The 22604-nt window shown below is 51.6% G+C and overlaps 2 protein-coding genes across 25 annotated transcripts in view; one reads left to right on the top strand and one right to left on the bottom strand.

Moving 5' to 3' along the window:
- Positions 1-5821, top strand: part of AMBP (alpha-1-microglobulin/bikunin precursor) — a 13523-nt gene extending 7702 nt beyond the window's left edge. The window contains exons 7-10 of one of the 2 annotated variants that reach the window (XM_081803416.1): positions 3359-3440; positions 4436-4603; positions 4907-5080; positions 5687-5821. In XM_081803416.1, coding sequence (XP_081659542.1) covers positions 3359-3440; positions 4436-4603; positions 4907-5080; positions 5687-5718 — 456 coding nt within the window. In that variant the 3' untranslated portion in view covers positions 5719-5821. The remainder of the gene's footprint in view (positions 1-3358; positions 3441-4435; positions 4604-4906; positions 5081-5686) is intronic. The other variant, XM_081803417.1, reaches the window with a different exon arrangement.
- Positions 5822-8635: 2814 nt separating this feature from the next.
- Positions 8636-22604, bottom strand: part of ZNF618 (zinc finger protein 618) — a 184299-nt gene continuing 170330 nt past the window's right edge. For all 23 annotated transcript variants that reach the window (XM_081803441.1, XM_081803419.1, XM_081803422.1 and 20 more), the window contains 2 exons: positions 16943-17044; positions 8636-16297 (listed from right to left, as the gene is read on the bottom strand). In XM_081803441.1, the coding sequence (XP_081659567.1) occupies positions 14781-16297; positions 16943-17044 (1619 nt within the window). In that variant the 3' untranslated portion in view covers positions 8636-14780. The remainder of the gene's footprint in view (positions 16298-16942; positions 17045-22604) is intronic.

Raw genomic sequence — 22604 nt, 5'->3', positions numbered from 1 at the left:
TCTTCCTCACGTACTAGGCGTTCTCACATTGCTTTCGCCTGTATTCACTGGGATTGTCACTTATCTTTCTTGTAGGACTGCCATTCCATTTAGCAGCATCTATTCTGTTCCTTGCTATTTCTGACTTACTAGCTCTGAATGTATGTTGTCTTGGTTCTCAATTTGTTTATCTAGGCCTGAGTTCTCTCTTTTCATCTTATTCTGTTGTTTACCATTTTGTCTTTGAGTCTTGTTTTTAAAAATACCTGTTTTTGTTAAGTAATTCTATACCTTGAGGCCCCTGAGGAATTTCCTTCTGCTTGTTGAGTTATATTTTCTCCTAAGTTGATGTCATAGGTGGGGTTTCCTAGATCCACATCTGTGGAAGGGAAGGGATGGAGGGAGGATTGAGCAGAAGAAGCAGAGCTTCACAATGCCCCAGCCAACCCTGTGGGCACTCTAGAACTGGGAGGGCCTTTGGAGTTGTCCCGTGAGGGCGCTGAGGAGTTGCGGCCTTAACACCCTTATGTTGATCAGTCTGGAGAGGAAGCATGACCTCGAGTGAGAAGGGTCCCGTTCGCTGAGGCAGTCTCCAACAGGGGCTGATGGCTCAGGCTCAGAATGTAAGTCCATTCCTGAGGGGACATCTAGGCAGTTCATGACAGGGGCCACCACAGTCAGGCTCAGTCTCTGGTTCAGGCTATTTACTCGAGTACTTCATTTCAGACATGGGTCTGGATAGTCTCTGTACCATTTCTTTTTCTCTTGCTCCTGCTTAGTCAGTTTTAGCCCGTCTGTTCTGATGTGGAGGTGTGTGTGTGTGTGGGGGGGTTCATTTACTCCTTGACCCTTTCCCTGCTAAAATTGAGCCAAGTGCCCTCCTACCCAGATGTAGTCTAAGGTCTGGGTATTTTGTGTTCCATCTACTTTTCTAAAGTCCAAGGAAAGGGTGGGAAGGGGCAGGGGTGGAAGAGCTTTCCTCAGGTGCGCCATCTTGGTTGGAATACGCTTGCTTGCTTTCTCTTTTGAAGAACTTCTAAATGTCCTATGTGGGGTTCATTCCACCTGGTTGGGGCAGTGATGTCCATCTGTTAACACCCCCGGTGCATTAGACCATGTAGCCCCAGAACCTTCACCTAAAAAGATCTAGTCTGTTTTCCTCTTCCAGAAGTCATCTTCACTACTCCTCTATCAGAAGAGGAGAAAAAGAGGGTCCCTTAATTTCCTTCTCTCAGGATTTGGGAGTCTAAGGGACAATTATCAGAAATTTGATGACTTGGGAGTTAGAGGGCAGAGTTAGGAGCTGACCATCCTGTTCAGCTCCAAAATACCTGATTTCTTTCCTTCATCAACAGTTTTACTTTTTGCTTTAAACTATGCCCCTTGCCATGACTGAGTGATGCTAATGAACATTTGGAGATTGATATTCTGAATTCATTTTTCCCTGTTAGGTATTGGAGAAGGCAATTTGAAATGAAATTTCAATCTGACATCTTAATCCAGATCCCGACGGATCTGTATTTCTTTATCAGGATCAAGAATGAAACCATAACTAGGGACTCCCCTTGCAAAAAAGAGAAATGGAGCACACTTCCATTTCTTCCCTTCAGACCTCCCACATCTCTGCCTTTGTGGGTGTAATCTGAGATCGACGTTTGTATTTTCCACCTTTTGTTTTGAGAATGACTTTTAACACTTACAGTAAGTTGTACGAGCGTTGTTAACAACTCCCTATTTGATTGGCTGCATAGTTTTTGTCATCTTTTCTTCGCTATCACATCACCCATTTTCTTGCACTTAGATTCCCGTCTCAATCAGTGGGAATATATATATTTTTAAGATTTTAAGTAATCTCTACACCCCACGAGGGGCTGAGACTCACAACCCCAAGATCAAGAGTTGCATGTTCTACCAACTGAGCCCCCAGCCAGGTGCCCTGGAGTATTTCTAAAAGTAGTTTTCTTCTGGATAAACACATGGGTGGAGAACTACTGGATCCTCGCATGTGTGAAAATGCCTGTGTTTTTGTATCACATGGTCCACAGCTTGGATGAGTATAGAATCCCAGGGTTACCACCTTTCCCCTCTTGTAACCCTCAGATGCTACTCTGCAGCCTGTCATTTAATGCTGCTATTTACTCCAAGGGCCGCTGGGCTCTGTATCCTTGTCTCTAGGGAATGTCTAGGTGGGGCTCTTCACTAATTTTGCCTCATTCCTTTTGATCCCTCTTTGTAATTGGACAATTCAAGTCTTCAATGCAGAAAAGCTGTCTTCTCTTATTTCTATATCGATCACCTCTCCTTCTAGAATTCCTACTATGTGAATTTATTTCTGATAGTCACTAACCTACAGTTTATTATCTCTACTGTGTGGTTAAATTCAACAAAATCCTTTCCACGCCCAGTAACTCTTCTTTCATTCTGTTCATTTCCGTGTCGGCCCCTGTGATATCGATGCGGTGTCATCTTGAATTTCACTGATGGTTTTTCTCCTGGTTCTTACTGTCATCCTGTGTGTAGTGGAGATATTTCTCCGGCGGAACCGGACTCTTCTGAGCAGCTGCATTATTTAAATTGTTCCATGATTTTTCTCTTTTCCTTTGCCCTCACCAAGGAAGGCCTGTGTGCAGCCAGCTTGACAGCGGGAGTCCCCGATCATAGCTTTTACTTGCACCTTAAAAGGAGAAGGGCAACGTCGAAGGTTCCTACAGATGTACTTTTTCAGATTCCGGGTCTCTCCCCCGGGCAGGAAGGCTGCCTGTTGGCCGGCGGTCTCCCTGCTCATCCCGCCTCGCGTGGCCCCCGGAGCCTGCAGTCAGTGGGCTGAATGCCCCTAGAGACTTCTGCCAGCTTTGGTGTCCTGCCCTGCTCTTCAGCCCCGACCGCCACAGCCAGAAGTGTCAGGGGCAGTCTTGAGGCCCCTTCTCCATCCTCTCTGGGTGGCTTTTCCCTTTTGCAAGCAGCTCACGATGATGGTCTGGTCAGCCCTTCCTGCACATCAGTCACACCCGTACCTCGCCCCGTAGAAAGGCCTTCCAGGTTTCCAGCACGGGTGTACCGCCGTTCTCTGGTTGCCAGTTCAGGTAGACTTTCCTCTCCCTATTTTTATCGCTACGGACATTTCAACTATTTTTGGACACAGGGGTATTGTTATACTTCGCGGTTCTGAGTTTCCTTTCAGCCTAGAAACCTCTCCCATGATGCCCATTCTGGGATTCAGGCTGATGCTTTGGGGCAAACAGCCCATTAACCAGGGTAGTTCTGTGCGTCTGTCTGCACCCGGATTCCTCAAGCAAATGGTTTGTTTATATGCTCCGGGGGTACAGGTGAGCAGCGGTGGCGAGGCGCCCACAACAGCTTCTCTTTCTCTCCCCCGCAGAGGGCCCGGCGGGCCGTGCTGGCCCGGGAGGAGGAAGGATCAGGGACTGGGCAACCAGTAACTGATTTCAACAAGAAGGAAGGTAACGGCCCCTCACCTTTCCACCCTCTTCTAGCATACTCCAGAGAGGAAGGGCTGCCCTCATCACCACAAAGTCTCTTTCTTATTTGTCTGCTAGGCAAGGACTGGGAACTGGAAAAGACAAATCAGGGCCTCTGTGTGGTGCTGGAGGTTGTCAGGGTGGCCCCTGGGCTCAGGAACCCATCGCTCCAGGAGAAGCGAGTTCTGACCCTGTCTGTACCACTGTGTGGCCTCCCAGCCTTGGTTTCTCCCTCTCTCTAGTGGGGACAACTGCCTGCTGCGCTCACCGTCGGGGCTTTTGTGGGAGCAGGCTGGAGGACGTGAGGATGCTCTGGGTAGTTGACCGTGTTCACGACTGACTCGCTCCCGAGCTTGCTCAGCAAACACTGAGCCTGCTCCACCCTGTGGAGGGTGCTGGGGTCACGGAGACAAACCCCTTCGTTTTGGAGCTTGTGGTCTAGTAGGGGAGACAGGGAAGAAACTGATGGACCCAAAAGGGGGGGGGTAGCTGCAGGGCTGGGGGAGCTCAGGATGGAGGGGGAAGGGGATCAAGGAGTTCTTCTAGATGAAGGGGAGTCATGCTTTGTCCAGGTGTCCGAGTAGGGCTCTCTGGAGGACGGCATTTCAGGGGCAGGAACGGGGAGCAAAGGCACGGGAGTAGGGCTTCGGTGACGCGGTCAGGCTGGCCGGCACGCGTGCGGGGGACGGCATCGTCGGCTGCTGTTACCAGCGCCTCTGGACGCACTAGACCAGCAAGGGGTGCGTCTGTGGGTTGCTGGGGTACAGAGCAGAACAGGCACTGATTCTGGAGTCCAGCAGAGAGATCATGGTTTTGGCTCTCTGGGCTGTGTGATCCCCGGGCAAGTCACGTTACCTCATCTAAGAAATGAGGTGACCATCGCTGCTCGTAGCGCGGAGGGGAAAACTAAACGAGAGGGCGCATGGCAGGCATCCAGCCTGCCGACAGGAGGCTCTGCCCCCCCCCGCCCCCCCCAGATTCCTGCCAGCTGGGCCACGCAGAAGGCCCTTGCCTGGGGATGGTCACGAGGTTTTTCTACAACGGCTCCTCCATGGCCTGCGAGACCTTCCGGTATGGCGGCTGCCTGGGCAACGGGAACAACTTCGCCTCGGAGAAGGAGTGTCTGCAGACCTGCCGGACCGTGGGTGAGCGCGGGCCCCTCGCCTCCGCGCACGCTGCGCCCCTGCCGGGGGGACAGGGAGCTGAGGGAGGACGTGCCAGGGGCGGAATTCCAGGGCAGGTTTCCTGAAGTCACAAGAACTGCACACTTGCGACGAGGGTGACCCAGGCCAGTGGTTGGTCTCCACGGGCCCCAGGTTCCCAGCGCCGGAGGAGCCAGGTGTTCTAGACGAGCAGGGTGCCCTGGTTCGGGCCCTTTGCCGGGTGTCTCGAGGGTCATCCCAGGTGTAAGGGCCACTCATGTTCCGCACCTGCCCCCTACTCTGCAGCGGCCTGCAGTCTCTCCATCGTCCCCGGCCCCTGCCGAGGCTACCACAAGCTCTGGGCATTTGACGCTGCCCAGGGGACGTGTGTCCCCTTCGTCTACGGGGGCTGCCAAGGCAATGGCAACAAGTTCTACTCGGAGAAGGAGTGCAAGGAGTACTGCGGGCTCCCTGGCAACGGTAGGCGGCCCCGTGGGGTGCCCTGGGACTCGGGCGGGAGAGCCCCGGGAGGAGGTGGGGGTCTGGAGAGGGCAGTTCTAGACCCTACCGGGTGACCAGCCCACCCACTCTCCGGGCCCGTTGCCCATCTGTAAAATGGGGCTAAACGCCGGACCTTGCCCCAGCCGGGATGCTGTCGCATGGGGGCTGGCCCCGTTGGGCGAGTGCCAGCTTGAGCCTCAGTTTTTACTTTTGTAAAATGGGACAGAGTACCCGCTTGGCACACTTCCCGGCGCCCCGCGCGCTCCGGACCCGGCTGACGGCGGCAGCCGTGACTAACGCTGAGGGTGAGGCAGTGAGGCTGACAGTAAGGACATTCCAGGGACCAGCGGCCATCTGATCCCTGGGCCTGATCTTCCCCCCTCTGGGAAAAGGGCACTCGGGAGTCAATCAGAAGAGGCTAAAACCCAGATCGTTCTGTGGAATGTGTCTTGGAGATACCAAGCCATTCCGCAAGCGCAGGGCCCAAGTCAGCCCAAGCTGCCTTCCCTCGTTCACGAGGCACCCCCATCCCCGGGCCCCTGGGCGGGCCCCACACCTACTCCCTGAGCGTCTCTGTGTCCGCAGGGGACGAGGAGCTGCTGCACGTACTCAGCTGACGGGGCCACAGGCCAGAAGACCACAGGTGGCAGGGAGGCTGCGGGCCGTTGCCTGTCCCGGGGGGCCAGGTTCAAAATAAACACCCGTTGTAGACGCCTGAAATTCCATGTCGTGACTGTTCATTGTCATATGTGTAATGAGGTAGTGGGGGGGGTGGGGGAGACAAAGCTGGGGATGGGGGGGGTAGTAACCCCAGCTCCCCCAGAAATGAAAAATGTGCTGAAAATGTTAATAGAACGGTCCTCGGTACCTGAAATTGGCTATGCAAATTATGAGACATAAATCACAGTTCTATTTACTCCACAATAGTACAAAATGGGACTGTCTTATTAAAGCCAGAAAACGTGAAAAACCTTTGGGTACTTTTCTCTGGGAGAGGTTTGACCCGGGTCATCAGCTACCCAGGGTAGGAAGAGAGGACTGTGCCCTCGTGTGCCCAGGCCCCGGGCCGGTCAGGGCCAGTGACCCACAGTGCCTGAAGCAATTCACGTCCTTTGCCGCACCAATGCCCACTCCAGCATTTTACTGTGGTCACAGCCATGTCCCAGCACCAGCTGCCAGGGGATGCAAAGCCTCAGGGTGTTTCCCTATGAGGCCCTCGAGATCCCATCTCCTGGGATCCCCACTCTGGCCCTTTGCCCCCGAAGGAGAATGTTCACTGACCTTCACACGGTGTCTGGGACCAGCGAGGCACTGGAGCAGGGCTGGAAGCCCTCAGCCTGGCCTGGCTTGTCCTGCCTTGAGGAAGAGAATAGGCAGACTGTCCTCGGTGGCTCGGTCACCAACTTAGCCTCAGAACAGGACTCCAGGAGCTTCCGAGACACACAGCATTTACAAACAGCTCATTTATAAACCCCTCTTGCTGGGTCCACCCACCCAGAAGCCTGAGAGGTGCCGCTGCGGGATTAAGCCCCCCAGCTTTGGGTCTTCTGGGGCGGCAAGCTGGGCCAGCGGGGTGGCCAGTGTGCTAAGGGCTGGCGCCTAATTCAGTCAAGGGTCCCTCTCAGGCCATTAGCCCATTTGCTTAAGAGACGCATCAGGAAGGAAGAAGAGAGGGGGATGAATCCAGAGGCAAGGACTTGGGCTCTAGAAAGCTCTGCAGCCCCCTTGGCCAGAACACATAAAGAGACCCCGCTTCTCCCCGAAGTCCCAAGCTTGGAGCTTCCAGGTTCTAACAGAGAGGACCGTTCTGGGGGACAGTGTGTGGTCGGGCGGGAGTGGGTGGGTCAGGGGCAGGGACACAGGCAACTGTTCGGGGAGAAGAGACGCTCTCCAGCCTGAACTAACAAAGGTCACCGTGTCCCACACTCGTACCTTGCTTCCCGCGCACGCGTGCCTCTCACACCAGGGCTGGCCACTTACCGTGCTCTGTAGAAGAATATTCTTAAGTGACCCGAAGGACAAATGCCTCAGGTGGGAAGCAGCTGCAGCTGGGAGATGGGATGTTGGCTCATAAGGTCTTTTTTGTATATAGTTCCAAACTCACCATTTAAACACGGGCCGTCCATAAAACCCTAAGTTTCTTGAGTCTCTTGAAATAACACGCCGGCCGCCCTGGGACTGCACCCTCCCTGCAGGGCACGGGGCAGGAGCTGAGGCGAGACAGTCCCTCCAGCCAGGGCCTCCCCTGCGGCTCCCCGGCTGGCCTGTCGCCTCGTCGGGTCCTAGAGACAGACATGTGGGGTTGAAACACATCCGTGACCCAGAGTCCGGAGCCCAGGACGCTCATCGCAGATGGCACCACCATCACCCTTATCAAGAGGCTGCCCTGAGGACTCAAGGTGGTTCCTTAAGTATTCGCACCTTAAATTGTCTCTTAGAGATACTGGTCACGTTTGTTACAAAATCGATGTGGCTGCTTAGGAACGACACCTACTTTTTAAAAACTTTAAAAACCCAAGAGACTGGCCCTTCAGCTCTATGAAGGCTCTGGGCCATGCCCTTGGCCTTCCTCCGGGACAGCAGCGTTCCAGGCTTGGGGAAGGACTCTTCAGCTACGGTGGCCTCCTGACTCGTTTTACGGCATGGAAACTCCTCAATGACACGTCAGTCAACCGCTCTTGGCAATGTCCCGGGGCACTCGTCAGAGCAAACACCCACAGGACGGTCCTGAGGGACGGGGGTCCAGCTCGGCAGCCTGCTGGTGATGCTCCACGTGCGACTTGGTGCCATTTGTTCGGCCAACGGCGTAACACGTCCTCTTGGGGACAGCGCCCCGTCTGGTTGAGGCCAGGAGAAAGCACGACGGCGCCGGCCTTTGAGCAGACCGTCCCCACAGCAGCGCACTCACCCTTCTGGCCGACTCGGGCCACTGCCCGCCTTCTGGGGGCATCATCTCTCCTTCGACTTGCCCTCAGCTTGACTCGAAGCCCTGATGTGCATGTGTCGGGGTGTGAAGCTCCGGGTGAGACCTGCCCAAGTCCAGCCAGGCTGGTACCCCAAAGCTCACCGTGGAGGGCACAGATTCTTAACCTGTTTAGAGCCACAGACGCCATCGGGAATCTGGCAGAGCCGCAGACACTCCTCCCCAGACGGAGGAGGATACAACACACAGGCCCACGTCCCCCAAGGCTGCTGGGTACCGGGTGACCAGAGGCAAGAGGCACACCAGTGACCACCGGACACAGTAAACTTGGATGTGTCCCTGAGACACTGGACATGCAGGACTCAGATTAAGTTCCTCCTCCTTCCAGGGGACGATGGTCCGTGAGCAAGGCCCACAGGGGTCCTATCACTGATCACACGGGGGCTGAGCGGGCTCTGGCGCCGGACGTGTCAACTCAGCTGAGGTGACATCCCCTCTCTCAAGCCCAGGGATCCTGCCTCTCCTCCGTCTCTATTCACCGGTGCCCCCGCTCTTCACCAGATGACGGGGCCCAACGCCAAACCCAAGAAATAACACCACACACCACCATCTTCCTAAAGGTTGTTTTATTGTAAAACCATAAATACAACACTGACATGAAATCATTTAAGTAACTGATCCTCTCTAACCATTAAAAGGATGTCTTTTTGCCTTGGCATCAACCAACTGGGAAATAATGTTGCAAGAATTCGGGGCGTGGGGGGTGAATTCTGGGCTAGGGCTTTTGGCGATTTAAGGAACCAAGTGGAACCTTCCTCTTCTTCCTGGGAATGTCCCACTTTTGGACAAGAACAGACAGGTAAAAACAGCAACATTTAAACAGCTCAGTTTTAAATTTTATTACTCTGTAAAAATCTTTTTTTTTTTTTTTTTTTTCTGTTCCTTTCCTCCATTTGACATCAGAAAAAGTTTTTAAACATCACGAAACTGATTTGGCTGTTAAATGGAGATACGGTACCAAAACAAAGTGAAACGAAAAAACCCAAAGGACAAACAGAAAACCCTAAATAAACCCTCGTTTGGTCTCGGGGGTTTACAGATCACAAGAACCGTCAACTCAACCCCCATGCAACGTGACTCCTTGGAGAGCTGTTGGATCCACACCAACGACACAGGAGACCGCAAACAACGTCTTTTGTTAATTAACACAGCAAAGGTGACACTAGGTAACTTTTTAAATACAGTACATGGTACACAGGGCCCCAAGATGGCCGCTGCATAAACCCCTCGTGGAGACTGGAGCCAAGCACTGGCTGTTTATAAAAATATTGTGTTGCTACAAAAGTATAAATTAATGCTACCGGTATTAAGAAATATTAAACACATAAAACTTATAAGGATTAAGAAAAATATTCATTAATACCTGTAGAAAACTCTGGCCTAAAAAAGATATTTTTTTGTGTTTGTTTTTTTTGTAAATTTTTTTTTTGTGTTTTTTTTTTTTTTAAGATGACTTGAGTTTCTTGCACTCGGAGAGAGAGACACAGTCAGATGTGCCTACGGTATTGCCTAGAACGTCTTAACTACTGAGACAGGATGGGGGGTGCACGCACGTGGGTACTGAGCAGGGCGCGGGAGGGAGGGGTACCAAGGCTTTCTCAAGATTTACCTGATGTGAAAGAATCACTGATGTGAAGTTTGTGGGGGGGGGGGGGGGAGAAAAAGGTAGGATCAGAAAACAACTGAAAATAATTTACGCTTTTTAAAAAATATCTCTGCTTCAGGTGGTTGTACAAAATGATTTCCTGATGCTTGGGATCTGAATGGCCCCGGACGCGCTGACCGGCGGGTCCTGTCTCTCCTGGCTGGCGAGTCCCAGCCCCGCGCCAGTCCACGAGCTGGCTCACCACCTGGGAACCCGGCCACCCTGGCGGGGCGGGAGCGAGGGCCCCAGGCGGGGACCGGCTGGCACCTGGGTTGTGGGAGGAGGCTTCCTTCCGGCTGGGCTCAGACCCCACGGTCTCTGCCAACCTGGACATCAGGAAGCGCCACAGGGATCCCAGGCCCCTGAGGTTGCGGACAAGGCTGGGCTGTGCCCCTTTAAGGAACTTTGGTTCGAAGAGTCAAGGTGCCCGGTGGGGACGCGGCGGGTCCTGATGCTCACGCCCAACTGCAGGCCTAGCAAATCCTTCTCTGTACAGGAGCTGGATCTTGAAAGCAACACCCCGGTGGCGGCGGGGACGTGCGTCCTCACAGAGAAACCACAGGGCCCCTCCAAGGAAAGGCAGGCCTCTACTGACCACGATCCTCAAACCCAAATGAGGGAGGAAGGAAAACAAGACGACGACGACAAAACCTGCAGAAAGCCCTGAAGAGGGGACCCAGGAGGGAAACTAAGAGGAAAACAACACTGTATCATTGGTTCACCATAACTGGCCTAGCAACATGAGCCACAGTGAAGAGAGGGGCAGGCCCAGCTGGACACGGGGGCCAGGCTGGCGCTGGCTGGGCTGAGACGGGAGCCCCCCGCCCCCGCCTCCCACCCCCAGGGCACAGCCCGAGCCGTACTCAGCCTCTCTGTTCTAAGCCAGCAGCCTTTCTAGCAGCTCCCCATCAGGTACATCCAGGCAAACATGCGCGGCCGCGTTCTCAGGGCGAAGGGCAAAGCCATGAACTCACCCCAGCTCAACGGGGCAGGAGGTGGCTGCCCGCCATGCCCGTGCACCTCCTCTTTCCATCCCTGCGAGCACGTCCACCGTGACCGCAGCATCCAGGCACCGTCCCCTTCGGGGCTGCCGTCCACAGGGCCTCCCTCCTCCCTCCGCAACCCAGCTTCATTTCAACCTTTCCTGGGAACGGCTGGGCCCCAGGAGCGCGTGCTGTACCCGACGGCTCTCCGGGTGCCCCCTCGCCGGGGAGTCGAGTCCGAGTGCGGGCCGAAGCAGGTGGCCTCGGGCGAGCACAGGGGACTCCCAAAGGCAGAGGTTTGGCTTCACAGTGGAAAACACGCCTCGCAGAGTTCTTCCCTGGTGTTTCTTCAAAGTGCAGGAGATAAAGGAGGGAACTCAAGGGGAGAACACTCGCTGGCTTACGGACCACGTGTAAAAAGAAAGTCCTTCCTCAGACCGTTCTCTCCTCGCCAGGAAACTTCTGTACCCTTTTCCCACCAACAGCCATTCCCCGAGCGCCAAGCCTGAGGCTGTCAGGTGGGCTGGTGGCGCCTGCTCGGGGATCCGGCAGCAGCTTTGCTCGGGCGGCCCTTCCATTTTGTTTTGGTTTCTAACCACCATCTGAGGCCTGGCCGGTAGGTCCAGGCACAGGGAGGGAGACCGGTGTTGGGACAAGAGCATCCATGCCCAGGCTACTCAGATCGACCACTCACGAGGCTGCAGTCCTTGGCCTGGGCGTCTGATGATGGAAAACACCCTGCAGGATGGAGGTGTGCTCTCTCCGTCTCCCCTCTGGGGTCCACGTATGTCAAACAAGACCACCTCTGTCCTGGGAATCACATGGCTTGAGGCAAGGTGCGTCCAAGTCAGCAGAAGACCGCACTGAGCTGCCGAGAACATGACAGAAATGGCCCTATTTCCTGGCCTGCCAGCAACCGAGGGCCTGTGGTGGAGAGTCCCATAGTGGTCACAGACCGGGGGGGAGCAGAAGACAGAATCCTTCTCAAGGTCAGTGCCAGGAGAGGTCCAGGGAGATGAACTGGAAGAGTCTACCTCAATCCTTTGGCTAAACTAGAATTTGGATAAGGTGGATATTGCTGGAAATGACGGGCCAGTGGCTGGATCTGTCAGATCTTTGGGTTTTCCTAAGCTGTTCGCTGCAGCAAGATTTGCACTACGGACCTGCCTGTGGGAGGAAGCAGACCGAAGGGGCACCCTGATACAGCCTTTCCTGTCGGTGACACCAGTTTCGGGGGGAGCCAGCGGCTGCGAGAGACAAAGGACTACCTGCCACCTTGTTACCGGACCTGGATGAGGCAGCCCCAAGAAGGAGACAGCTTTCAGGGCGCCTAGCGGCATCTGTCTTAACCCTGCAGAGCGAGCCAAGCCCGAAGGGTTGAACGGAGGCGGGAAGGAAGAACAGAACGGGGGTGACAGGTACGACATCTAGAATGTAGTTAACTAGACTTACGCAGACTTTCATTCCGGAGGGCAGCCCCGGGTTCCAAAGAGAACGCGGAGCTGGGCTTGGTCTCTGATGGCTTCCCGACAAAGTGAAATGTCTGGCCCGAAAATGGGGCAACGCAGAACAGCTCTGCTCTCAGTAGAGGGACGACGGACTCCAAGGCTCTGCTCCCACCAGCCACACGAGGTGGGCAGCTCTGGTCCCCCCTATGTGGTGCAAAGTGCCAAGTCGTGGACCCTTCCCCAGCAGCAAAGCACAGCTGGACGGGCCTTCTGCCGCGGGCCCCCGTCCCAGCAGCCCTGCAGCCTTCCGGAATTTCCCCGAAGTTCGGATCAGAATGTTCGTTGATGCTCCCACGCTCTCTAGAAAGTGACATGAGGTGACTGTCCAGTGCAGATGGAGGCTCTTCTGGTGGCGTGACCCCGGCTGGAAATGCGGGGGAAGTACCTAGAACCCCTCCGGGAGGCAACGCCACTGGTTCCTGAGACCACCGCCTGCTGGAGCGCCGGTGGGAACGGCCCGTTCCGATGCGTCTCAGTGTGTCCAAGACTCGGAGGGAAAAGCTGCATTAGTGCTCGTGAGGCGACAGGAGCAGGCTCGGCCCCCAGGGACACCGCTCTGGTCTCCGATCCTAAGCCTTCTCGGGTTTCTGAACCAACTTGACTTCCCGATGCGCTACGGACCCGGGGAGGGGCTGCTGTACAGTGCTTTGTGGAGTCGAGGTATCTCACTGCTAAGTAATGCTTTATTACCAGGAAGGGATGGAGCGGACTTAGTCAACCTCAAGACGGTGAAACGTGCCTCTGCAAAGAGCCCTCCGTGGTGGCGGTCATTCTTAGCCTGAAGCCCTCGGTGCAGCCATCTATTCCACAGCCACGGCCACCGAGGGGCCAGGAGGCCAGCAGCACGGGACTCATGGGGGCGTGGGGGTGGAGCGCTGACCCTGACAGAACCACCTCTGGGGAGGGCAAAGGGGCCACGCTCTTGGCATTTGGACTAAGCACGTGCAACCTAAGCTGCTCAGGAGAGAAAAGCCAGTTTTCACAGCCTCAAGTTAAATGTGGCCTGATGCCACTCCACCCTCAAGACAGCCACCGTTTGGCCCCCAAGGCACCACGCTCAACTGCCGTCCTGGAAGGCGGCCCGAGGCTCACGTGGGGACCCCCAGGGCCGTGGACAATGGCACCAGCAGGACCCCTGGGGCCCCGGGGGGGGAGGGGCCGTGCGGCTGAGGTGCGACGGACGTGAACGTGGGTGGACCCGGGAGTCCCCGCTGAGCTGGAAGTGTCGGTGACGTGGCGACTAGTGTAACGCACTCTGGGCAGAGAGCCAGACATTCGCGGTGCCGGACACAGGGAGCCGGGAGGGCACGTCTCCCGCGCACATTCAGGACTCCTCTAAGCCACACGCTTCCCTATGGCTTCCGCCGAACCCACATCTGCGAAACCCGGTCTCCAACCCCACTCCTGGTTTCCAAACAGCGAAGCCAAGTCTGTGGTCTTGGCTGTTCGAATACGTGAACATGGGACTGTACAGGGAGGGCTAATAAAAACCTTAGGATACTGAAGATACCACTGAGATGAGCTAGTTTACAGTGTGATTTGAGGAACAAAAAGGGCAACTGGAAAAAACAAAAAACAAAAAAAACCAAAACCTCCAAAACATAAGTTATAGACATTCAGTGCCTCCTAGCAGTCTAAAATCAAATCTGGGGGAAAAAAAAAAAAAAAAGCAAAAACTGCTAAAATGTTAGGAAAAAAATTATTAAGGAGTGGAGGCAGTATCTATACTTCTTTAAAAAATGTCTTTTTTTTCTATCTTATATTAAAAAGCAAAAAGTCAGCTTTATATTCTTAAAGTCTCCTTTCCTGATTTGGGGAGATAGATAGGTGTGTTTCTAAGGCGGCTGCCCCGGGACCCCCCAAGGGTATCTCGGAGGCAACAGCTCAATGCCCTGAAGGTGAACGAGAACAAAGTCCAGTGCAGACACGGTCCATCTGATGCAGTCTGGAGAATCCATGGCAGAGCAGCCGGGGAGAGGGTGGGTGCAGGAGGGTCAGGAGGGCTTGGGGGAGGGGCATGGAGGGGGCAGAAGGGGGGGGACGGCCACAGGGTCAAGGACAGAGAGCGTCAAGTCACTTCAGATCTCAGCTGCCTGAACGTTTTACAACATCAGCTTCCTACCAATCTGCACACCTGAAAACGGAGTCTTTTAAGCCCCCTCACTGAGAAAAGGAGGTGAAGTGTCTTCCCTCTTCCCCACTCAGCTTTCCTGACACACCCAGTTCAACGCACAGGCACCCACGAGCAGGCGTGTGCGCACGCACCAGGGTTGCGTGTGTGTGTGCATGCGTGCACGGGGGGGGGGGGCACACGGGCGAGCACGGGGCCCCCGCGCCGCACACCCACGCCCACGCGCCTGGACGCGTCCGCACACCACATGCACACACACACTGAAAAAGCACTTAAGTTTCCGGGGGGGCGTTTATAATGAGGTCCACAGTGTTTAGAACTTAAATTCCTTTTTCTTTGTTTGCGACAGTGTTGTGTGTGTGTGTGTGGTTTTTCTTCCTAATGTTTCTCTTCTCTTTTTCTTTTCTTCCTTCTTACCGTTCCGAAGTCTTAAAGCATGTTGGATTTCAGAAACATGAGTTTGTTCATATCTTCTGGACTGAGCAGCCGCCTCCTTTTGATTAGAAGGGCTTGCTCACACATATTTACACACCCGCTCCTGGCCCCCACGGCCGGAACCGCGAGCAGCCAGAAGGCCAGCTTGGCGAGTTTCGTGTGCTTTTGGGTAACGCACGACCAGTACTGGAAGAGATCAGGGGTGGCCTGGAAGAGGGGCTCCTGCAGGTAATCGTACACCTCGTTCTTCCCAAGCCGATCGTCTTCCTGAGCTGCGGGGTGCTCGCCCGTGGCGGAGCGGGGCTTCTTGGCGGCGGGCTCGAAGTCGGCCTCCTCGGTCCAGGACTCCTTCACCTCGTTGATGAGCTCGCACACCTTGCCAATGATCTCCTCGTGCTGGTAGGACGGCACGGGCCGCAGCTTCTGCTGCGGGTCCAGGATCATGGCCACCTTATGCGCCGGGTGCACCTTGAAGTTCTCCTTGAGGGCCTCCAGGAAAAGGTGGCACAGCTTGCTGACGGTGCCCGCGTCGTTGGCCTTGGCCGTGAACAGCTTCTCCAGCCTGACGTAGGTGGGCAGCACCAGCTGCAGGGTGGGCTGACTCTCATTGCTCAGCTCGATGACCGCCTGCTTGACCGGCGTCAGGATGGCCGCCAGGTTGCTGAGCAGGTGCTTGTTGAGGCTCTGGATGAGGTTCATCTTCTTGGCGCGGCTGTAGAACTCGCAGATCTGCTCGTACCGCTCATGCACCAGCAGCAGCGAGTCCGTGACCGAGTTCCAGCAGGGCGGCGGCGAGGTCTCCTCCAGCGAGCCGAAGGTCTCCTTGGCCAGGCCCGTGGAGCCCGCCAGGTCCTCGCACACGTTGAGCAGCTCGATGACCTCGTGCATGCTGCGGGCCTGCAGCGTCCGCTTGCTCAGCACGCTCTGCACCACCGAGTTCAAGGCACAGGCTGAGCAGCGGAGGCACATGCCGGCCTTGGAGAAGGCGGACGCGCTCACCCGGCAGTCTGTCACGTACACTGTCCTGATCTCCGACATCACGAACTCCGACAGCACGTTCTGCACCCAGTGGTGGACCAGGTCGCCACTGTCGCGGATGTCCGCGCCCTTCACGCCCAGCACGTAGCTCTTGATGTGGTTGCCCTCGGCTTGGTAGGCCGTGAGGATGTAGCATGAGTCGGGGCCGACGCTCTGCGAGTGGCAGGTGACACCGATGCCCAGACAGGCGTTGCTGCCCAAGGCACACGTCACCTTCACCTTCACCTGGTTGTACATGCGCGGCAGGTGCTTCAGGGCCAGCGTGTTGAAGTTGCCCAGGATCTCCGTGACAGAGAAGGCCCCGTAGCGGGCGCCGCTGTCCACCAGCGTCTGGGCCAGTTTCAGGAACTCCTTCCCACTCACCACGCTCAGCGCGCCCAGGTCGGCGCACATGACCCTCAGCAGCCGCTCTGCGATATTCTGCCGCTCCTTCTCGGGGATCATGCTGTTGGGCGTTAAACCGCTGGTCATGGCTGGCGGAGGACACAGAGAGAGAGGTCATTAAACCTGGCATCGGAGGTTCCTCCGTCTGGAGGCAGCCTACTCCTCTCTAAGCACCTAGTATTAGGAACTATGAGGTTTCATCTTGCACACGAACTGGTGGTGCTGGTGCTCTTTAACATGTGACTCTCACCGGAATAACGTTCTAGGGTTGATTGGTAATGCCTGCCGTGAGCACGGGCGGAGCATACAGTGGGACGTATGCAACATACTTGCTGCACGTGTCACTCCCCTAGCCTTCTGAAGCCAACTGGTCTCACTTCTTCCTCAACACAGCAATTGCCTCTGAGAAAGGAATCTCTAGTGAATAAAATAAATGAGGCCACAGCATCAGGAAAGATCAGCCAACAGAAAGTGTGGAGAGTGGACTCCAGTTCCGACTCCATCACTAAGCATGTGCTTTCGGAGCACACAAAGATCCCCTCCTCTCCCCGGGCTTCCTTCTGCCCGTCCAGTGAGGTCACAACTCCCACAGACGAGGTCTTAGGTGTGTAAGAGCTTCGGAGGCGGTCCTGCATCACCACGAGAGGTACACGTGGTGGAATGGGGGGCTGAGGGGAGTGGCCAGAGCCGGGCTAGTGGTGCACGGACGGACCTCTGGCCCGGGAGAGACCTACTGTTGTTGGCGCTGTTCCTCTGGGCCTGGGGTTTCCACTTCTCTTCTACAACAGCGGGCGGCGATCGGGACTGGTTGGAGGCAATGTTGTTCTCGTTGTCCGCTGCGGGCACAAAGGGGACAGCGTGTGACCCTGAGGTGCAAGAGGGCTGCCAACTCACCGGATGAGAACGACAGCATGGCGGGTGAAGTCCAAACAAGGCTTCCAGGACTCAGGCCTGGGTCCAAACCCTGGCTCCTGCTCAGACAACATCTGATGCTTGCAAAGCCTCAATTTTGTCACTTGAAAAAATGAAGACTGAGCACGAGGATGGGACACACGTGCTGAAAGGACCAACAAGAGAAAATGCAGGGAAAGACCGGAGCACGGGGCCAGGTGCAGAGTAAGCGCTCGGTGGGAACCGCTGATGCGCGTTGATCTGGGGGGCCCCACACCCACACACGACCCCATGTTCTGGCTCAGAAATGGGCAAGGGATGCCAGGTACTGCAGGTGGCCTAAGGGACCTCACACTCTCTCACTTCTCTCAAGTGTGCTTTTCTCATCTTTTCAGCTTATTTACTAAAAATTGAATTACCAAGGAACAAAACCAAACCACAGCCCTATGTGGTACTAAGTTCTCAACCTCCCTCCCTGTCAGATGTGGAAACTGAAGCCCAGATACAGGAAACGATTTGCCCGGAATCACAAAAAAACAAAGGCAGGGCTGGGACAGACATCCCAGGTCCCCTGATTCCTAATGCCTGCTCCATGCATTTCCCTAACCTTTGTTTACTTGTACATACGCAACTATATCAAAATGGTACATGCCGGGCACCTGGGTGGCTCAGTCAGTTGAGCTTGAGCATCAGACTCTCGATTTTGGCTCAGGGCATGATCTCAGGGTTGTGGGATGGAGCCCTGTGTCCGGCTCCGTGCTGGGCGTGGAGCCTGCTTAAGATGCTCTCTCTCCCTCTGCCCCTCCCCACCCCCAGCCCACACTGTCTCTCAAATAGACAGATAAAATGGCATATGCTTATTCTCCTTCCTTCACCGCTACTTCTTTGACATTTTTATAGAATCATTTGAGTAGAAATGGTCTGAGTACCATGCTTGTCATTATAAATGACCACACAGTCTCCCATCGAATGATCCACCATGGACTGCTGAACCACACACTGAGTGCAGTTTCTGGGCTGTTCCCAAAATTACTGTTCTGCTATGAACCTACTTGCCTAATATTCTACTATCATTTCTCCCTGCTTTTGTTGTTGTTGTGGGTTTATTTCCCCGAGACATCATCTTACAGGTAGAATCACAAATGCAAGGAGATCAATGGGCCACAGTAACCCCTGCTCAGGAAGCCAGCATTTTCCATTCTTCTCAGTTCAAGGCATAAGGCCTTGGAGGCCAAGCCACAATTTTCATAGCAAAAGAGGCTTCCCCAGTATCTACATGCTCAGCCCTGCAAGGCTAATTAAGAAACTCCAGGAAAAAACAAACCCCCCCCCCAAAACAAACTGACAACAACAAAAGAAACTCCAGGACATCCACTCCAAGGAACATAGCACAATCACTAGGAAATGTGGTTGCATAGACTGTAACAACACAGGAAAATGCATGATGAAAAGATCTCATCACAATTTTATACGTATTATTTATACTTGTATTTTAGACTTAAAAGTCAAATAACAAATCCATGCATCAAAAATAGATGGGGGGGGGGGCGGGGGGGGAGTGTAGAGACTTTCACTTCCACCCGTGAAGCAGGACCTGCCACGGGAATTGCTCTCCTGTTGGAAGCAACTGTGAATCATGATTCCACTGCTTTCAGACAGGTACCCCGGGGCTGACCCCAGAAAAAGGGGGACAAATGCGGTAAGTAATACGACTGACCCAGCTGGTCCGAAAGCAGTTTGCAGGCTGCAGCACAGGGATAGGGAAGGGGAACAGAGCCCAGTGGTCCTGTTGATTTGAAGAGGCAGAAGCCAATATTTAGGGAGGCTGAAGGGAGCTAGAATTTACAGGGAAAGGAGTTACATAAAGAAAAGAGCTCTGGAGACCTTCAGTAGGGTTCCCTGAAGTCAGCTGAATACTCACCTGCCCAAGCACAGGGTCAAATTCCACAAGACCGGGTAAAGAATCACTAGAAAGCAGCAAGCGGAGGGTGGGGGGCTGGGGAGGAAATAATCTGTATTCCCTCAACCAGAAAAGAGAGGCCACAATGCATAAGGAATTGGGTAGGGTCCCTTCACTATGGGGCAAAATTAACCATAGATTAAGGACTGCACTAGACCTGCCCTAATACTTTTTTTTTAAGATTTTATTTATTTGAGAGAGAGAACAAGTGGGGGGGGGGATGGAGAGCAGAGGGAGAGGGAGAAGCAGACTCCCTGCTGAGCAGGGAGCCCAAGGCAGGGCCCAATTCCCAGGACCCTGAGATCATGACCTGAGCCAAAGGCACAGGCTTAACTGACTGAGCCACCCAGGAGCCCCCCTCTGCCGTAACAGATCTTAAGAGTAAGCCTGCAAAGTATGAGGTGGTCCTCCATAACTAAACTGTAAACCAGAACAAAGTTCAATGTTTTTTCAAAATCTAGCACCTAACAATATAAAAATTCACAATGTCAATTATGCAACAAAAAGGTTATCAGGCATGCCAAATAGTAGGAAAATATGACCTATCAATCAGGAGAAAAACCAATCAACAGAAACAGAGCCACAAAGGACAGAGATAATGGAATTACCCAATAAGCAACTTACAGCAACGGTTATAAAAATACCCATGAATGTGCTCAAAGACATGAAGGGAAACATGAATACCATCGAGAAGGAAATGGAAGATGTGAAAAACCCACAACTAAAACTAACCAACTCAAGTGGAACTTGTAGATATAAAAATAAATTGTCTAGGGAAACAACACACTATATGGGGTAAAAGATCAGATGCCACAGAAGAAAAAATCAGTGAAGAAAGTGCAAGAGAACTACCCAACATGAAAAACAAAAAGGGTAAAAGGCTGAAGATAATGAACAGAGCATGGACACTGTCAGACAGACAATTTCATATACATACAACTGGAGTCCCAGGAAAAGGGGGTGAGGCAGAAAAAAATATCTGAAAAAATGGCCACAATTTCCCCAAACTGGATTAAAAGTATAAGTCCAGATTCAAAAAGCTCAACTGACTCTAAGCAGAATAAACATCAAGAAAATACCACCAAGGCACAGCACCATGACAAAACTGTTGAAAACCAGTGAAAAGAGAAACTCTTAAAAGGAGCCAGAGAGGGGGAGAAATTAACGCACAAATGAACAACAGTAAGAATGACAACAGACCTGGAGGTAACGGAACAAAAGTATCAACAGAAAGTATCAACCTAAAAAAAAATTTTTTTTAATCAACCTAAAATTCTAAATCCAACGGCCGTATCTTTCACAAATAAAGATGAAGTTAAGTATTTTTGAGATAAAAAATTTTCAAAAAGGTCAGACCTGCACTTATGTAAGAAATGTTAAAGGAATTTCTTTGGGTCTTAGCAAAAACGACATCAAATAAAAATCTGAATCTACAAAAGAAATGAAGAGTGCTGGAAACTACACATGCGGGTAAATATATATATATATATATATATTATATTACATTATATTTTATTATATATATATATAAAACGTTCCCTCACTTTTATACTCTTCAAGAGATAAATGACTTCTCATTAGAAAATAATAACGAATTGTAGTAATAATATGTACGGTAAACTGTAGGACAAGAATATCACAAAGAGGGGTGCCTGGGTGGCTCAGTTGATTGGGTGATTGCCTTCGGTTCAGGTCATGATCCCAGGGTCCTGGAATCAAGCCCTGCTTCCGGCTCTCTGCCCAGCGGGGAGCCTGCTTCTCTCTCTGCCCCTGCTTGCCCTTCCCCATACTTATGCTAATAAATAAATAAAATCTTTAAAAAAAATAATAAAAGACTTGGCTTGATGAATCAATGGAAATAAAAATGGAATCATAAAAAAATCTCAATCCAAAATGAGGCAGAAAAATGAGAGAAAGAGCAACAAGGAAGAAATGAGATGATTAGGAAACAAACAGCAAGATGGTAGATTTAAACCCAATAATATTAAAATTACATTAAATATAAATGGTCTCCACATTCCAAATATAAGTCAGAGACTGTCATACTTAGTAAAAAGGCAAGACTCTACTATATGTTATCTATAAGGAACCTATTTAAATATGAAGACAGGGTAAAAGGCGGAATAAAGGTACACCATACAAATAGTAGTGAAGAAAGCTAGTGATGTTTTGTGATGGTATTACAGAAAAAATAGACCTCAGGACAAGAAATATTACCAGGGATAACAAGAGACCCTACACCATGACAACAGGGTCAAAATACCAAGAATAACATAATAATCCTAAACGTGTATATATCCAAACGCATGAAGCAAAACCTGAAACAAGAAGTAGACAAACCCACAATTATAACTGGGGATTTCAACTCTCTTCTCTGAGTAACTGTTAGTTAGAAATGAAAGAAAAGGACTGAACATAAATGAAGAGAGAGTGGACAAGATCAAGCAGCCTAATACACATATAATTGGGTTCCCAAGAAAGGAGGTAGGCAGAAATATAGAAATCACATAAGTGGTCTCTGACCATAACTGAATGAAAAATTAGAAATCCGTAAGAAATAGGTCTTTGGAAAAATTGCAACTATTTGAATAATAAACATCACACTTCTAAAACCACATGGAACAAAAAATATAATAAGGGAAATTAGAAAATGGTTTAAACTTAACATTAAAACATAACCTTTCAGAATTTATGGGATCCACCTACAGCGGGGCATATTTATAGCATTAAATAATTACATTACAAAAGAATAAAGGTTTAAAATCAGTGTTATAAGCTTCCACCATTAGAAAGATCTAAAGAGGAAGAGTAAATTGATTCTAAAGAAGAAAGGAATTCAGATAGCTAAAAGCAGAATGAATAAAGAAAATAAATACAATAGAGAAAAATAATGAAACTAAAAGCTGATTCTTTGTAGAAATGAAGAAAAATGATAAACCTTTAGCCAAAAAGATTAAAAAAGGAAAAAGGACACCAATTATCAGTATCAGAAATGACAGAAAGTGACATCACTACATATGCTACAGATACAAGAGGGATTAAAAATGATACAAGTGAGGCAAACAAATACCCTAAAACATACAAAGTACCAAAGTCCATTCCAGAAGAAACAGATAACCTGAAATAGTCCCGTATCTATTACAGAAATTGAGTTCATAGTTAAATAACCAATCACAAAGAAAAATCCCATATGGGTTCACTGGAGAATGTGATCAAATATTTAAGGAAGAAGTAATACAAATTCTACACAAATTACTCCAGAAAATAGATGAGGGAAGAACATCTCTCATTTTATGAGGCTGGCATTACTCCTATCCAAAACTAGAGAAAAACACTGCAGGAGAAGAAACTACAAACCCATATTCCTCATAAACATACATATAAATATCCTTAACCAAGTATTAAACTAAATACAGCAATATATTAAAAAAATAATACATTGTCACTAGGTGGAATTTACCCCAGAGATGTAAGTTGAGGTTAAAAACAGAAATCCAATCAGTGCAATTCCCTATACTAAGAGAAAATAAGAAGAAAAATGATCT

This window comes from Leptonychotes weddellii, chromosome 14 (assembly GCF_054177405.1).
Source record: "Leptonychotes weddellii isolate Sample4059 chromosome 14, ASM5417740v2, whole genome shotgun sequence".
In the NCBI taxonomy this organism is placed as follows: domain Eukaryota; kingdom Metazoa; phylum Chordata; class Mammalia; order Carnivora; family Phocidae; genus Leptonychotes; species Leptonychotes weddellii.
This window is presented reverse-complemented; position numbering and strand designations above follow the sequence as displayed.